General features: G+C 25.9%; 1 protein-coding gene across 3 annotated transcripts; it reads left to right on the top strand.

Moving 5' to 3' along the window:
- The first annotated feature begins 2,984 nt into the window (after positions 1 to 2,984).
- LOC113551775 (HEAT repeat-containing protein 5B) lies at positions 2,985 to 19,041 on the top strand. 3 transcript variants are annotated; one of them, XM_026954262.1, is made up of 36 exons: positions 2,985 to 3,343; positions 3,693 to 3,904; positions 4,742 to 4,889; positions 4,955 to 5,065; positions 5,123 to 5,300; positions 5,359 to 5,519; positions 5,583 to 5,832; positions 5,888 to 6,031; positions 6,092 to 6,215; positions 6,282 to 6,408; positions 6,470 to 6,581; positions 6,962 to 7,080; positions 7,171 to 7,304; positions 7,420 to 7,529; positions 7,653 to 7,819; positions 7,977 to 8,009; positions 9,450 to 9,524; positions 10,688 to 10,963; positions 11,083 to 11,364; positions 11,429 to 11,618; positions 11,788 to 11,957; positions 13,316 to 13,454; positions 13,865 to 14,029; positions 14,105 to 14,362; positions 14,439 to 14,620; positions 14,683 to 14,934; positions 15,009 to 15,219; positions 15,466 to 15,660; positions 15,747 to 15,909; positions 15,984 to 16,099; positions 16,421 to 16,684; positions 16,793 to 17,026; positions 17,103 to 17,254; positions 17,410 to 17,620; positions 18,613 to 18,767; positions 18,834 to 19,041. In XM_026954262.1, the coding sequence occupies exons 1-36, from the start codon at positions 3,215 to 3,217 to the stop codon at positions 19,005 to 19,007; spliced, it is 6,123 nt and encodes a 2,040-aa protein (XP_026810063.1). In that variant the 5' UTR covers positions 2,985 to 3,214; the 3' UTR covers positions 19,008 to 19,041. The 3 variants fall into 3 exon arrangements, with proteins under 3 accessions (XP_026810063.1, XP_026810073.1, XP_026810054.1); XM_026954253.1 differs by having other exon boundaries at positions 3,215 to 3,343; positions 13,850 to 14,029; XM_026954272.1 differs by lacking the exon at positions 7,977 to 8,009 and having other exon boundaries at positions 2,986 to 3,343; positions 13,850 to 14,029.

Below are 19,041 nucleotides of genomic sequence, written 5' to 3'. Positions count from 1 at the left end.
ACTTGTATAATATATTGTATTTGTATATAATTTTATATTTTTTAAATTAATTATGTAATATATACAGCAAATATATACTTAGCATCTTATTCTTTGGATAATAGTATTTACAGAAAAATAAAATAAAAATATATTTTAGTCATTGTTTTAAAATATTTTATCATTAAAATTCAAAAACAAGACTAAACGCATAATATTACCTAAAATAAAATCATAATTTTTTTTGTTTATACAGATAATAATAAATCTACTTAATCTAATCTAGGAATTTTGACCCCCAGCCCCCACCAAAAAAAAAGCTATCTTGTCGTATGCTCTTTGCTATTTGATTGCACTCTACCGTGTCTTACCACTCAATGTATTGTAATAAATTAATAACTAAAAGTGGTTCTAATGACGATTAAAAATTTTTATAAATAAGTAATATATTATCATCGTTTGTCGTCTTGTCATTCATTTCATTATCATTAATTAGAAAAAATGGAAAAAAAAATTAAAATACTTATCTCGTATTCTCGTGTTTTTCAAAAATGCGTTAAATGTTTCAATAATAAATATATGCATTGGGTAGTAGAGCGCATACGACAAGTGTCCCGTATTTGCAAATAGACCGCAATAATAGACATATATATAAGAATTGAATTTCTTAATCATTAAAAAATTTTTAATTAATTAAATATTTTCTAAATGTGTTTATGTTAGCAAATTGGTTAATTATTTTTTGGCCATCTTGTAGGTGTGCGCAGATTGCGGTCTATTTGCAAATACGGGACATTTATCGTATGCGCTTATAGATACCTATAAGTTTATAGGTCTATGTATGCGCTCAACTACATAATATATATCTTTATTATTGACACATTTAACGTATTTTCCAGAGACATGGCATAAATATTTTAATATTTATTTAGTGAATGGGAGCAGTGGCGTATTTACGAAAGGTGGGGGGGGGATAAATCCCCCTTTGGTATTTTTTTACTGATATGTAAATTAATATCATAATTATATTACAAAAATACATAATAAAATTAAAAACACTAAAATACGAGTTATTTTAATAATTTATTATAACATTACTTTATTTTTAATCCAGCATAAAAATTCACTACTCATTATAGTCTCACATTCGCGCTAGTGCTAGAGCGCTTAGAGCCAAACTTCCGTCTAGGCAAACTAGGCAACTGTCAAGGGGCCCTTACCTTGCCAGGGCCCAAGTCCCCAACCAAGTACCAAAAAAAGACCCCTTCTTAAGTAACTGTCTTGAAGCTCCGAGACCCTAAAGTTCAGCGTTGGCTGAAGAAGTCGAAGCACTAGCCAGTACACTATTTTTTACTGTTTTCGCCCTACATATAAATTTGTATATTTATCAATACTATACATATTGTATTCTTGTGGTTTTCTCCGTTTTATAAAAAATTAATTATGAATGATAAATCTTCAAAACAAAAGAATATAGTTTTATAAATGTATAAGTGTACTTACTACTTACAGATATTAACTAATAAGTATATAAGTATTTTTTACCTAACTTTCCTGCTGAAGAAATCAGGGCCGCCTTTAACTATTTTGAGGCCCTGGAAAGTGGTATAACGGGGCCCATACGAATTGGACAGAGTACTATTTTATTAAATCAAGTAAATAGGGTAGAAGTAAGAAGAAAATAAAATCTAGATTAATTTAACTATAAATTATTTTTAACTTTTAACTTTTTTATTATTATTACTATTAGCGATTATTCTTTGATTTTTCTCGAAATAAGTTTATTTATCGGTAATAAATATTGATTGTCGGTAGATAATCTGGTAGGAGCTAGGGGACCCCATCGATCGCATGGCCTTGGGCACGTGCCCAAAGTGCCAAATGGGAAAGAAGTGCCTGGAAGAAATTATATGTTTACCAACGTATTTCCCCAAATAGGGCATAGAGTAGGTACTCTATTACTTTATTTTACTTCCCCTTTGACAAAATTTTAAATACGCCACTGAATGGTATGCTGTTGCTGTACGTCATATAAATTATAAAAACAAAAGTACAAAACAAATTTTTTTTTAACATGATGGTCACCATTCGATCAATTTACTTTTTTTGAAATGATAGTTATTAATTTAACATTACACTAATGTCAGATAGTCTATTTTTCTGCTGGTTTAATAATTGATCTTTCAACTTTGTCACCCCGAAAAATATTTTATGCCCAAAGCATAGGCGGACATCGGGGGAGGGGACTTAGGGGACTTAGCCCCCAAGTATTTCAATAGACCCCCCAAAAATCGAATGTAGTATGTTATACTTGTGTATAGAAAGGGGGTGCGGGGTCATTTTACATTGGATTATTATAGTTCCCCTAAAGATTTAACTAAATTTCCGCCTATAGCCCAAAGTGCAAACTAGATTAACTTTTTATTTGTACAAATTTAATGAGAAATTTATAATAAATAATTATTATTGATGCCCGATAACCTGAAAACTAATAGACTCTAAAAGGCTCTAAAATCCCCCCCGATTGGGAACCGTTGTATTAGATATATATGAGATAGATACCACCACGGACTAAGATAATTTAATATCTTATAATATCTATATTCTATATCCGTGCTTATTAGGAAGTTATTAGCTGGACTAGCTGGTATATTAATATATTATAGACAATAGTCTATGCCCTATGGGTACCGCAGAATAAATTTATTCAGTGGAAATACTTCAATCACTTTGATACAGTTTATCACATCAAAATGTTTCTATACCTTACGCCACGAACTAAGATACACACATATATATATATATATATATATATATATTATATAGTTCGTGCTATATTGCTATCACGAATATCGTTCTGTGGTGGCTATAAAGCTGCTTAGTGATATGAATTAGTATGAATGAGTCACATTACTTATATATCTATGTTCTGTATTTATTAGTTGTTTTTTAATAGTGATAACGATTCATTTAGTAGTTAATTACTATACTATACTTACCTACTGCTTACTAAACATTAATTACTATCTATTTAGTACATAAATAAATATTTGCCTGCAGTTTGCTGGTTACTATAAAAGTTAGTTACATGTCTAACTAACTAGTTATAATTTATTTTATGCTATTATAAAATAAAAAAAAATATTTGATGACTATTGTTTGATGGTTGACGATGCTATTATTTTAATTACTTAGAATCCTCATTAGATAGGTTATATTTTATATTTCGTTTGTTATGATGGAGCTAAGCCATAGTTTGCTGTTGAACGAAGACGCGTTAAGACAGTTACCAGAAACTAAACGTCCAGTTTTCATCTTTGAATGGCTACGGTTTTTGGATAAAGTATTACTGACTTCCAAGAAAGTAAGTTCCTCATCCAATTTTTTTAATACAGAACTTTTTTTTTAAATTCTTATTAATTATTAAAAAAGCTATAGACCAACCTTTTTGAATATCAGATGTAAATTGGGTTATTTTTCAATAACAACTAGACCAATTGCTATCTGAAAAATTAGGGCATTTGACACCTGGTAGAAGAACATTTTAAATAACATATGAAAAGATTTGAAATATTGTTTTTTATGCTAAAAAGACTTATCTAAAACTACTGAATACTGATTTATCTAATTAGACAATATGAATTTTGAAAACAAGTTTGTTTTCTCACCTATAAATATATTAATAATAATGGATTTTAATTATTATATTTTAGGTTGATATCAAAGAATGTCAAAAAAAAATAGTCGAACAGTTAACGAGTTTAATTCAAGAAAATCCAGGTCCACCGACTAGAATGTTAATTGCAAAATGCTTGTCTACTTTGTTCAATGTCGGCGATACATTTCTTCTTTTTGATACAGTTAACAGATGTAATGATATGTTACGTGTCAAAGATGATTCATTAACATACCTTTCTACAAAGTTGTATGTATCTATAAATATAAATTTTAAAATTTAAGATAGTAAAAACAACAAGTTAATTGTTGGTAATCTTGTATGCCCTATAATAGGCAAAATATTGAATATACTTTCAATAATAATTTAATGAAACAATAGTATATAATTTTTTAAGTTGTAAGATTCATCAGCATAATTATTATATTCAAAAATGTGTTAAAAATTGTATTATTTATTATTTATTTAAAATATATAAGTTCAATAAATTTTTAATAAAATTAAATATTTTTTCCTAAAGTTTAAAAATGTTCTATGACATTTAAAATTTAAGAAAAATGACCTTCAATGTATAAAATTTACTAAAAAAAAATATCACTGATAAACAAAACAATGAATTATTTGTATCTAAAAATGCCTTAAAATGCAAAAATATGCCAAATAATATGAAATTTAGATGTTTCTATTTCATATCAAAAGGATTTATGATTTATGATTCAGTCTAAAATGTGCATGACAAAAAAAGAAAAAATATGTAGATGTCTTTTTTTTTTTTTAATAACAGATACATGATACAAAAGCAACAAAATGTGTTTGTATAGTGTTTTCTTGATATTATCTATAAAAATTGTTTTACTTTTAAGTTATTTAAATTTTCTTTAAGCATTTGAGATATTTATTATGTACTTAAGAGGAAATTAAAAATGTTGTTTTATTATATTATATTTAAAGAATTTAATCATAATATATTTCATATACTTTTAATATTAAAAAATGTTTAAAATTATTAACTTCGACAGGTTCTAAAATAAGTCAGATAGCAAAAATTTTACTGTATTTATTTGATTACTTAAATCATTTTTTTAGAGCTGCAATCACATGTATGGGATTTATGTATAAAAATTTGGGACGAATGATGGGGCGTTCATATGAAGAAACTGTGTATATTTTAATAAAATGTCTGAAAAATGCAGAATCTCAAATGAGAGTAGAGATAATTATAACATTAGAAAAGGTAATTAATTTTACTAAATTATTTGAATTAATTTTACTTATTCAAATTTTTATATTTATAATTAGATTTGCTGTGGAATGGGAAATGTTATGGGTCATGTTCATAAAGATATTTACAAGGCTATTAAACATTCTCTGACTGATCGAGTAATGGCTGTTCGAACTGCTACTGCCAAAGTAACACAAATTTTAATTTTATTTTTGTCATAAACTATTATTATTTTTTCTGTTTAGTGTTTATTTGAAATGATAAAACATTCCAATTTTTTATATACATCAGAGTTAGAAAATGTAGCTACATTATGTTTTCGAGCATTTGAGAATGCAAATTATGAAGTAAGATGTTCTGTAGCAAAATTTTTAGGATTTTTAATTGCTTCTACACAAATCCAAAACAAAGAACATCATTCAGGTATACAACTTTAAACAATATATTTTTGTCTTAGTTTGAAAAAAATATTTGTTCTTAGCTCAAACGTCAAAGTCAACAAAATGTGTTACATTAGAAGATTCATTAACTATATTAATGAATGGATTTTTAAGAGGTGGCACTGGGTTTCTTAAAGGAACAGGTGAAATTATAAAAGGAACTACTGGTAGTCACCGAGAAGTTAGAGTTGGTGTTACTTATGTAAGTTTTTGTCTTATTAAATTTAAATAAATTATTAATATTTTACTTTTTTTTCATTTTTAGACATATGTGGAATTTGTTCATTCATTAGATGTTACTTGGCTGGAAAAAAATTTAAATACTTTCATGCGACACATTTTAGATTTAGTGGCCAATCCAAAATCAGCATCCTCTCATGTTGATGCTGTTTATTCTAGAAAGTGTATTAGCTTTATATTACGTAGTGTTCTTGGACAAATGTTAAGTGAAAAAGCACAATCTTCTGCCTGTAAAGAATTGGCCCTAATTGTTAAGAAACAAATGAGTTCAATCGGTAAAATAAATATAATTAAAGTTGGCTAAATTTATGAAATTTTATGCTATTTTAGATTTCAGTCCAGAAAATGCTAAAGATTTTAATCAAGAGACTATATTTGGTCAACACTTTTTAGTTTGTGCGTTGCAAGAAATGGGCTGTTTATTGCTTAACATGGGCACAATGGCGAACAATCTTATATCAGATAATACCTGCAGTAAAACCAATTTGTATATTGTTTGTTAATACATTTTTGATTTATTGTTTTTTTCTTTAGATGTCATTGAAACAGCTTTATCTGTTATGGTACATCCAAGTCAAGCTGCTCGATTATCAGCGGCATGGTGTATACGGTGTGTTTGTATTGCCTTACCCAGCCAATGTACTCCTTTAATTGATCGGTATATTTTATATTTATCAATATTTTTTATAAAATAAATAAATTTTAAATAATCATTGTTTATTAGATGTATTGAGAATATTGAGAGTACAAGAGCTACGCCAGAAATAATTTTTGGTTATAGTGCTGTACTTATCGGTATACTTGGAAGTGTTAATGTCTCACCTTTGGGTATCCCTCATATGCGAGGAAAAGTTAGTTCTTAAACTATCATATATTATATCTTATAATAAAAATATTATTTATAATTTATAGATAATCTTTAATACTGCTGAAGATTTACTGAGAAGTGCTAGTCAAAATAGTCGGCTATCATTAAGTAGAACTCAAGCTGGATGGTTGTTAATTGGTGGTGTGATGACATTAGGTGATATATTTAGATATTCTTAAATACTTTTTTTCAAATTAATTAGAAGACATTTCACTTGCATGTGTTGTACTAATGCATAACACAGCAAATTTACATTCAACAGAATCTATTTTATATTGTTAGCTTTAATATTAGAGCCAATGTATTTATTAAAATACTTTAAGGTAAGAAAAAAATATTAAAATGAAAATATCAACAAAAGCTTATGCCCTTGATAATGTTCTTACCTTTAACTTTGATAGTAGTTTTGTTATTAAAGCTAACAACATAAAATGGATTCTACTGAATACAGATATGCTATGTACATAAGTAAGATAAAAATAACATAATAGTGGTGCATCCTTTTAAAAATAATAATAATTTATTTATAAATATAGGAGTTAGTGTTGTTCGAGGACTTTTACCACGTATGCTTCTTTTATGGAGAAATTCTTTTCCGCGATCATCTAAAGAACTTGAATCTGAAAAGGCAAGAGGAGATGCATTTACTTGGCAGGTAAGGTTCACTAAAAAAACATTATTTTATAATATTTATATAATTAAAAACATAATTCTTAAACTGTTTACTTTATTTTAAATATTATAGTTGATTTTGGAAGGCCGAGCAGGAGCTCTTGCATCTATTTACAGTTTTTTATTCAACTGTAACGAACTAGTCACAGAAGATATAATTAGAAGATTATTAATTCCAATTGAATCTGCTCTTGCAATGCTAATTAAGTAAATATTTATGTTATCTTAAATATACTATAGTATGAAAGATATGCGTTGAAGTCAACTTAAACCAAACTTGTAAATATAAATATATTGGTTAAATAATGAAATATATGTTTAGTATGAATTCAGTTGTTAAAAGCTGTGGTCAACACTTAAAAGCTCCAATAGCATTAGTCAGATTGCGATTATATGAAACATTATCTCTGATTCCTGCACAAGATTTTGAAGGTAATTTAATTCTGTTAATATTATTTTCAACTATAGATTTTAGAGAAGGTTTAGTATGCTTCTTAAGTTCCTAATGAAGTATAATTTATCTCTGCAAAATAAAACAAAATTATATAATTACAGCTTCATTTACACATATTTTAAGACTGTTGGTCTCAGAATTTACATTGGCAGAAAATCCTGCTAATACTGTTACATCAAAATTGAGATATGTTTGTAAAAACGAAGAAGGAATATTATTGGGAATATGTCCTGTTCAACATTCACATCATCAAACAATTGAAGATCAGGTAATTGATTCTTTATTGTTTTATTGTATGTAGTAAATAATATAAGTAATATTGGCCTATTATATATTCTGTATGACAAAATAATTATTTTTATATTAGTTATCCTTGGTTTAAATTAACTTATTTTTTGGTTTTTAAATTGCTGCTTATAATTAAGGTGGATTGTTCAAGAAAAGTTGAATATGATTATGTAAGTCGTCATGAACAAATATGTATGTAATATTCAGTATTATTTTTTATTCTACAATTAAAATAAAGTAATTATTAAAAATAATATTGTCCATTGGGGGAATTCAACCTGAAAAATCATTGTAATTGTAAAATAAACTTACTCTAAAATATTACATTTCTTAGCACACACATAACTTACTATTTGCATTTGTGCTTCTTTTAATTTTTTTTTGTAAAAACGTTTTACATAAGAAAAACAGGTATTATGCATTTTAGTTTTTGTGTTTATGAGCTACAAATTTATGGGCTTTGACTTATGTTGTAAATTTAAAAATATACAATAATTAACTATTATTTAATTTTTTTTAAACAGATTTATTAGGTTACGGCTTTTTTTATATTTTGTTACTTGCTGACTTCGACTAAAACATAAAAAAAGAAAATATTTTTACTTGACATCTGATACTATTGCTGTATTTCTGTTTTTGTATTTTAATAGTAACACGCTTAAAAAAAATTGTGCAACTTTATTCGACGATACCTTTATTATGCATACATAGTTATTGAACAATCTATAAACATTTATGTCTTGAAATACTATTTATACTAAATACATTGATAATAGACAAATTAATAAAAAAAAAAAATCAGCTCAGAATTGTAATCTATTATTATTAATTTGAAAGTAATAATAAATTATTATTAATTATTATTACAAATAGCTATTATTAGCAGTATTCTGTTAAAACAAGGATATTTTATATTATTAACTGGCAAGTTTAATGACTTGCAAGTTTAAAATGAGTTGCTTTCTTATTTGACTTTTATAGTTTATATGATAAATACATTTTTTTTTAAAGTGAGATGTAGGTACCATTTACCATTCTATTATACAACAATCAGTGTTGAGTGGGTCACTGTGATGGTTGTGTTAAATAAAAATGTAATGATATGTTATTTTATATGAAAAAAGATTCTGAAGTTCTGTCAGCCTATATCGCTAAGTTATTAAATGTAGCTTAAAAATAGTCATACATTTTTATATTATTGTACCATGTAAATAAAATTAAAATTAAAACATTTAGTTAAATTCATGTATATTGTTTATAAGTTTTTGGATTACAACTAAAATTCAAAATTAGTTTTAGGAGAAATAATTATTTTACGGCCTTACAATATATATTTATATATGAAATGTAAAAATTTGAACTACTATCATAATTAAGTTTATGATGTATTTATAATTATTAAATTTTTTATTATACATTAAATACTTCATAGTTATTATTTGATTATTTTGTTATTTACATCATGATAATTCAAACAAATATAAGTTTATTTTTTTTCTTCAATTGAAATTAGAAAAAAAATCTTAAGATATTTTCAAATTGTTATTTTACTGAATAAGAAATACAATTTTATTAATTTTTAACATAAACTATATAATAATTTTTTTCAGCTAATACAAAATAATGCCATAGGATCAGGTGCATTAGAACATGATCCTAGATATCTTTATCTCTCAGTTTCTAAAGTAAGTATTTAATAAATTAATATTTAATAGTGATTACTAACAGAGCCATAGCATTGTTCATTTGCGCTCCTGGCCATTTAACATATTTTCGCCCTTATATAATAATTTAAAAAACAATTGTACTTTTATACATTTCAAAATTTCACTTTTTGTGCTTTTTTAGTAGCAAATTCATCTATATTTTCAAAATTAATTTTTGAAGCCAATTCACGTTCAATCAATATAATACTCATATAGTCATATTTGTCAATTTTTTCTTAAACATTATGGACCTTAGATAGTTCTTAAAAATTTTCAGTTTATTAAAACTTTTTTCACAAGTGTTTCCTTTCATGGACTGATACAAAAAGATTAAATACTAAAATAGGAGTAGTTATCTACCACTCATAAATATGAATAAATTGATGAAGGTCTTTAAAATATAAATATAAAACATTTAGAATCCTAACTTTAAATTAAACATGCAGCTATGAGTTAATAATAATAATCAATTTTGAAAATCATTATTTTAACAATTGTCATGTGTGCTGAGGTGGGGTAGTGTTATATTATAATGATATATTATTTTGTAAACACTCATAAATTGTAATATTTTTGTACACACTACGCTATAATAAAGTACTATAGCATAGCTATTCTAATATAATTATTTTGCCCATATTCTAAATAAAATTTATGTTATTAATATAATTGGTATAATATATGGTATATTTTATTATGGATTTTGCGCCTCTGGCCTGGGCCATTTCGCCAAGCCCTAGCTACGGCTCTGATTACTAATTAGGCTTGTGTTTGTTTGACAATGTATTACCTTACTGAGTTTTTATAAAACATCTGACTAATAATGATGATTCTTAGTTTAAAAATGACTTTATTTTAATTCAAATAAATATCATGTTTCTCATATTAAAAATAAGAAAATAAGTTAAAAAAGTACCAGTAATTTCAAAAATGATTATCTGGATGTATTTATTGATTAATTTTATATTCTATATTTTCTCTTTAGGGCTCTGAGTTTATTCTAAAATTATATACTCATCTAGTTTATTGTTGACTAGCTATTTGTACTTTTACTAATATCTAATTTTAAACTCAGTAAAAAAACATTTACCATTAGAAATTATTCAGTGTATTGTACTTAATTAGATTAAAACATTTTCTAGGATGATAATATACCAAGTCCCTTACCACTGGGTGTATCTGTAATTGATGCATCGGTTACTCTATTTGGTTTAATATTTCCACGTGTGGCCAATAAACACAGAATTCAGATGATAGACCATTTCACAGATCAAATAAAATACTCCAAGTCATGTCGGTGTGATGCTATTTCAACCAACATTTTTGCTTCACTTTTAGCTGGTCTTAAAGCACTTTCAGATACCAAATCAACAATTGGTCATGAAGAAATTAAAACAACTACTGCTACTCTAATTACAGTAATAAATTATTTTTCTGAATACATTTTAAATTATATAAGAATTGTATATGTTTAGTTTCGTTTCCTTATGTTAATTCATATTCCTTATTATGGTTGTTAAATTTAATTTCATTTTAGAATGCATTAACAAATGGTAATACAATTCTGCGAGTGGCTGCTGCAGAGAGTGTTGGTCGTATGGCTCAAGCAGTTTCAGATTCAAGATTCACTGCTATGCTTGCTCAAACTAGTTTTGATCGTCTTCGGTGTGCTAGAGATGTCCCTAGTCGAACTGGACATTCTTTAGCTCTTGGATATTTACATAGACATGTTGGTGGTATGGGGTCATCACATCATTTGAATACTAGTGTTAGCATTTTGCTTGCGTTAGCTCAAGATACCACATCTCCAATTGTTCAAGTATTTGAAATAGTTAAATAATTAAAAATATTTATGTATTATTTATTTGTTTAATTTGCATTAGGTTTGGTCTCTCCATGCATTATCTCTTATAGCAAATTCAGGGGGACCAATGTTTAGAGGTTATATAGAACCTTCACTATCGTTAGCTTTAAAACTTCTGCTAATAGTTCCTCATTATCATGCTGATGTTCATCAATGTATTGGCAAATTGATCTCATCTCTAATTACTACTATTGGACCAGAATTACAAGGTATTTATTACTAAATTATGTGATGAAATAATTTATAATTTATATTTTGTTTTTTAAGGCTTAATTTTTTAACTATAAATTTACTTAGTAATTTATTTGACAAGATATTTTAAACAATGATAACTTATCCTATTTTATATATTTATTTGTTAATAATATTTATATTCAGGTAATTCTGCATCAATTACTACTGCACGTTCATCTTTTTTGTGTGCCTGTGCTATTATGCAAGATCACGAAGATCCATTAGTTCAAGCAGAATCTACAGTATGCCTACAAGAATTACACATGTTTACACCACGACATGTCAATTTGACAGCCTTGGTTTGGACTTTATGTGTAAGTTATATAAAAATTGTATTGTTCTAACACTTGACAATTTAATAGTACATTTCTTTATTATATACTTTTAAGAGTTATAATTTATACTATAGTATGCATGAGTAGGTACATTATATTGGATATACCAACTACTAAGAGGTCGGTGTATGTTATCTAACTAAGTACCATCATTCACTATGATGTAAATTACACCAATTGCGACCTTTTTAAACCTTTTTTCATGTAAATTTCACCGGTAATTTTTTACTACCGGAAAAAAAATGCAAATTCCACCGGTACATCATTTTTATTTTTATTTAGATTTTTGGGATTTACCCTTTCGTTTGAGATAATTAATTAGTATAACAGTATATAAGTATAATATAAAATTATTAAACACGCAATAATAATACTAAGTTACAATAGGTAATAGGTACATAATTTATGTACAGATTTCTAATTTATACATGTTATATTCAGATATGTACTTATATCATCATTTACACAAATTTAAAAAAAATATATAATTAATAATGCTCACTATTTGGTAGTTGAAAAAAAAAATTAAAATAAAACGCACATAGTTGGCAGTTGATGTGTAACTATATTAAAAATATAGTTTAATCTGTGGATTTTACTATCAGTGGAGTTAACATGTTTTTTCAGGTCAAAAAATTGTACCAGTGGAATTAACATGTTTTAAATTCAACCCAAAAATTGACTACCTATAAATCGGTGGATTTAAAAATCGCCCATGATGCCAGGTACTCAGATATTACTTCTCCATTCATGAGAATTCTGATAAAATTTGATAATTGGGATCTCTACTTCTAGTTGTTCACATCCCAATCTCTTCAGTATAGTTGCAATTCACTTCTTATTTAAACTTTTAAACATATTTACTATAATAGTAATCGTTTTGTGGACTTCACTCTGCTTTAATATTAAAAGTATAATAAGATTTTGTTAACAGCATTATACATTATTTATGAAATAGTATAAAATATTGTTTTAATTAATAAATTTTTATGGACTTAAGTTGTAACTCATAACTGTATATATTAAACAGATTGGCAGTTCTCATTTTTTTTATATCATAGTACTACTTACAATTTTTAGATATTTTCATGTTTCACTTGTATGTAAGATATAATGTTTAATATTAATAATTTTAATTGTTTTATTCAGTTGTATAAGCTTTCTACATACTTCCAATTGAGAAATGCTATAATAGATAGAATGTGATTTTTTTTTTATAACAATGACATTAGACATTGTGACTTCAGGCTTGAACAATTTAATATAAATATATGTTATTTTAAATGCTTTAAAATTATATATTACAGTTAGATGATTATTTATTTAAAAAATTATAGCAAAATTTATCGAACAGCCATTTACTTCTAAGAAAAGCAGCAGTTTCATGTTTGCGACAGTTATCACAGCGGGAAGCAAAAGAAGTTTGTGAAATTGCAGAATCATTTGTTAAATCTCCTGAAAATATTAATAAAGAAGGTAAAAATAATTAATCTTTAATAATTTTATATTTTATTCAAAGTGAAAAAACTATTATTTTTAAAACAATGTGTTTCTGCGTACCATCCTCTCCCCAACTTTTTATGAAGAATAAGTTTCTTATGAGATATATATATTTTATTATTCTATTTATTTAAAAATTAACCCACCTCCACCCTCCCTAAAAAAAATCAAGTCTACGTACACAATACAGATACATTTTAAATTTTGATCAAAAATAAATTATAATATTTTAACAACCTAACAAAGTTTCTTGTTGATGTGATATTGCTAATATAAGTTATTATTGATAAATAAAATATAATTTTGTTTTTTAACTAAAATTTATTTAAAACTGTAATAATTTAATTAAATACTTTAATTATTATTATTAGGATTTTTATTGACAGAATCTGGATTACCAGGAGTATTATTTAATATGCTAGACACAGAAATGGATAAACAACTAATCAAAGATATTCATGATACTCTTATTAGTATGCTTCAAATGTTAGCTGTTGATAATCTTACAAAATGGATAAATTTATGTAAATCAGTTTTAACTGTTTCATCAGGTATTATCAAAGTTTTGAATTATAATTATTGTGTTAAAATATTTATTATAATATTATTACATGCAATTTTTGTAGAATTAAATAACAAAGAAATAGATAAAACTGATGGAGCTATAATTAATGATGAAGATGAAACAGGAGATGATCATGATGAATTTCAAAAAGATTCTAAAAATGAATTATTAAAAAGAAAACGACAACCCAGATGGCCAACTAGAGTTTTTGCTGTTCAGTGTATTTGTCGAATAATATCTACATGTCATAAAGAATGCGACTCTACTCCACATTTTAATTTATCATTAGCTAAAGAATTATCATTCACTAATAATAAAGGTATGGAAAAAAATTTGAATTACATTTTTCTACATAAATTATAGTGGTTATTGCTATTATTTTTATTATTATTCAGGAGATTATTTGATTCTTCATTTGTCTGATTTAATACGAATGGCATTCATGGCAGCAACTAGTGATAGTGATCAATTACGTTTAGAAGGATTTGAAACTCTTAATGAGATTATTGAAAAATTTGCTCAAGTACCTGAACCTGAATTTCCTGGTCATTTATTATTAGAACAATTTCAAGCTCAAGTACATTTTTATCTTAATCAAGTATACTATAATATATATAATATATTAAATATAATTTAAAGGTGAGTGCTGCTTTAAGACCAGCATTTTCTGAAGACACTCCTAGTCATGTTACAGCTGCTGCATGTCGCGTATGTGGAACATGGATAGGAAGTGGAGTTGCACGCGATTTGAATGATTTAAGACGAGTTTATCACTTATTAGTAACATCTCTTAAAAAACTCACGCCTGGTTTTAATATAAATTTTAATAGTTTATATAATGAAAGTGTTGCAACATTTGAATGTTTAGCTATTCTTAAAGCTTGGGCCCAGGTTATTAATATTTTTATTTAGAAACAATTTTTCATTTAAATTTAATTAATATGACTAATAGTTATTTGTTTTAGATTTATATTATTGCCATGATTAATAATGGTATTGCGCCAGAAAATTTCAATAAAAATTCTCGTTCAAATACTAGTGAAACTAATGATGATTTCGGAAATTATGAAGGACAAAATGATAGCCTACTAACTTTAATTCATCCAGAATTAGATATGTTATCCAAAAATTGGCAAGCTGCTCTTAAGGATCATGCTCTTCTATTGCTACCTTGTGGTACATACATTTTTGTATTAAATACAAGCGTTACTCTAACTTCATTTTATTTAATTAGTATTTATGTTATTTGTAGTGTTGATCCATCATAATGTTGTTTTATAAATAATATATTATTGAGTTATTACACATATCTTTGGAGTACTAACCATCCCAATTAATATTTTAAGTTTATTTTAACAAAATTAGCTTAATAAAATATATATTATTATTTGTTTGTATTTGAATATTTAAAATTCCATGTAGAGTTTAACAGTCAACTCCCCCATGAGGGTGGCGCCTTTTATACATCAAGTACTATTGATAATAGCAGAAGCCATTATAAGAATGCTTGGCCTCCAATTTTATATGCTTTATCGCTATGGTTAAATGCTGAAGAATTTAAACAAGAAAATACTAGTATAGCTAAAGAATTACAAGATAAATTTTACCTAATATTTGGTAAATTAAATTTTTTTATTATTACAATTTTATGTTCTAAAACTATAATTATTTACTTATTACTTAATTAATTTTATTATTTATAGGAATTTGTACTGAAGCAATATGTAATCAACGAACTTTGGAAAACTTAGAAAATTTTATAATTTGTCTTAAATCTTTATATACAATATTAGATTCATCATTAGCCAGACGAATGATGATGAAAAATTGTATTTTAGCAGTGGAAACATTAAATATTATGCACAAGTAACAAACATTTATTATTATTTTTATTATATTAATTAAATTAAATTAAAATCTTATAATATTGATCATTTTAGATTACTTTTAACAAATGATAGTATAGAAGTACAACAAACTATTATGAATATTGTAAAACAAATAGTAAAAGCAGCTCAAGAAGATTTAAAAATAAAAAATTCAATTACTACTAATGGTATTAACAAATTACCAATTGAAGGGTGGGCGGGAATAACGTGCTATATAACATTTTTTTAAATTTAATGTTTTTGAGGAATAACGTGTTATGAAGCAATCTCCATATATTTTAAGAAGCAAAAAATACTTAGAATGTTTTTATTATACAAATTTAAAAATCGGTGTACAATACTGCAAAAAATTTTTTTGATTTTAGTTGTTCCTGTAACATTTACAAATTGCTACATAGCACGTTATTCTCGTCCACCCTTCAATTCTATATATTTTTCTTTTTAGTTTATTAGTTTATAATTTATTTATAAATTTGTTTGATCTTTAGATAAAAGTCTTGGATCCTCAACTGCTGCTGATGTTGCATGCTTAGGTGATGGTGAACTAGATGGAGTTTTAGAGCATGATAAAAGTATTGTATTTGCCACATTAGAAGTGTGTATGTGTTTGATTGTTCGACAAATACCAGATATGAATCCAACACCTTTAGTGTCTTCAACCAGAAAATTACATTCAAATTGTTTAAACCATAATGTCATTGCTACAACATTAAACATTATGGCTCAACTGCCAAATCTTTGCTCTCCAAGTGGTAAAATGTTTATTATTTTTTACATGCTTAGTAATAAGTAATAAATAATAATTAATAATATTAATTACAAATATATGATACATTATACACATTAAATCTTATTTGTAGGAGGTGTTCAGATACTTCCAACAATTGCATATTTAATAACTAATGTACTAAAAGAATTGGGAGAAACTAATAGTTCTAGTGAAACATCCAAAAATAAAGTTTCTATTCTAGCTGCCCTGGATGCTTTTCATATACTCTGTAAACATCCTTTTGGATATCACAAAGTATCTGAAAGCAAATGGAGGTCACTCCTACAGAGTACAATTGCTAAACTGATTGATATTTCTAAAACTGGTTATTATCTCTTTAAATTATTTATATCAATGAATTAGATGAGAAAAAAATAATTATTTTTATTAATTTTATTTAGGAGATGAAGGAAAAAAATTAAATGAAATAACAATGCTATCTGTTATCACTGTATTTACATTACATGCACCCCCTGGTGTAATGTTTGTTCAAAATATTTTATACCCTTGCATTAATTACTGTACACAATGTTTTGGAAGTGATAATATACTTGTGAGTATAAATTAAAAATTAAGAATTGTGATTTGTGTATATATCATTAACATTAAAATTTACTGAAAATATATTGATATAAAAAAATGTTTTTATTATACTATAAATTAATTAATCTTTCTTTTTATGTTTCATAAACAATTATTATTACATAGGTAAAAACAAAATGCATTCAATTTCTTAAAGCTGTTTTTCAACATGAAGATAAATATATTGCAACAGGTTACATTCAAGCACTAGCTCCGCGCCTTATGGAATTATTATATGTGGAAATACCTAACATTATGTTGGAATCTAATTTGATAATGCTATGTGAAGCGATTAGTGCAATTGAATGCTTGGTTCAATTGGCACAACCCAAACACAGTAATTTTAAACAAATATACTTTAATAAGAATTTATAAAAAAAATAGAATTAAAAGATCTTAGAAATATTTTAATTTAAACATTGCTTATCAGTTATCTTATTTGCATTGTATCAAATGATATTAAAATAGTGATTTATCTATAATAAACAAAATGATTTAACTAACCAAACTCACCCTCGCAATAACGAGGGGGGCAGTGGTCCGGACCCCATGTCATCAGAATTCACTTTTCAGTTACAGATTTGATGCTCACAACCATTTTATTCTTATATAATGAATTTATTCAAATTTTGATTTTTTTTTTTTTTTTTATATACTTGGAGACCCTATTTCCAAATTTTTATTCTTTTTTTTTACTACAATGAAGATAAACTTTAATTTTCTTATCTAAATCTTCTTTTTTACTGTAAATTATTTAGTGGTTCATTTTTTGAAAATGTCGATTTACTTAATTCAAAATTTGAACGAGCAATTTGTCATTTATCAAAATGTTTATATTTAGGATAATAATCATTGAAAATGGTTTTATAAAAATATAAAATAAATATAATATTGGATCTATAGTCTGTCCCACGAATAACATACCTGGCTAGGAACAACTATTTGTCCAAGTATATATCTCCTACAATGTCATTACCGATAATGTTGGCATTGGTCAAATTTACATTATAAGTCTATTAACAAATTGGATGCATTCTTTCATGGGAAAGGGAAATAATATTTATTATACCTGAACCATTTCTACAAATTATAAATATTAATAGCTTAAAATGAATTACTTAAGTTATAAATCGCCAAAGCCTCTCATATCTTTCAACCTATTATAATGAACTAAAAACTTGATATCTTTAGTGCACAAAGTTAAATAATTCAAAAACTATTTATTCAAATTTTGATTTTGATACAAAATGGAAAAACAAAGGATCACCTTAATTTAGCACTCAGTATATTAATACAAATCAAATTTATTGTACTTTATTTTATTTTCAGGAATTCAAATGTTATCATTGCTAGTACCATCCTTAATTAACTTTCTTATGAATACAGAATTGACAAAATATGACTCCACCATATCTAAATCACGGTCTAAACTTCATGAGTTTAGTTTACAATGTCTATTGAAAATTGGGCCAGTTTATCCACAGGTATGTAAATTACTATTTGGAATAAACATTTTGAAAATATGTGTACTATATTTTTTATTGTTTTAGGAATTCAAAGTAATTATGTCTCAAAATAATAAATTGAAAACAAAATTAGAACATACCATTAAAACTACTAAATCACAACAACAGTTTAACTCTGGTTGTCATATACCACAAAATATTACAAAATCGATCCAGCCTTCTATCAAACTGAAGACAGATTTTACTAACTTTAGTTAACATTAAGAATTATATCTATTACATAACAGTTAAA

The sequence above is a fragment of the Rhopalosiphum maidis genome, chromosome 1 (genome assembly GCF_003676215.2).
Source record: "Rhopalosiphum maidis isolate BTI-1 chromosome 1, ASM367621v3, whole genome shotgun sequence".
NCBI lineage: Eukaryota > Metazoa > Arthropoda > Insecta > Hemiptera > Aphididae > Rhopalosiphum > Rhopalosiphum maidis.
The sequence above is the reverse complement of the archived record's forward strand: the minus strand, read 5'-3'. Positions and strand labels throughout refer to the sequence as shown.

Bases quoted from the DNA above. Each gene is read 5' to 3' on its own strand.
- LOC113551775 (XM_026954253.1), top strand. From the start codon at position 3,215: ATGATGGAGCTAAGCCATAGTTTGCTGTTGAACGAAGACGCGTTAAGA. The intron at 13,455-13,849 runs GTAAAAATAATT...TATTATTATTAG, and splicing joins TGAAAATATTAATAAAGAAG to GATTTTTATTGACAGAATCT. The intron at 15,910-15,983 runs GTAACAAACATT...TGATCATTTTAG, and splicing joins ACATTAAATATTATGCACAA to ATTACTTTTAACAAATGATA.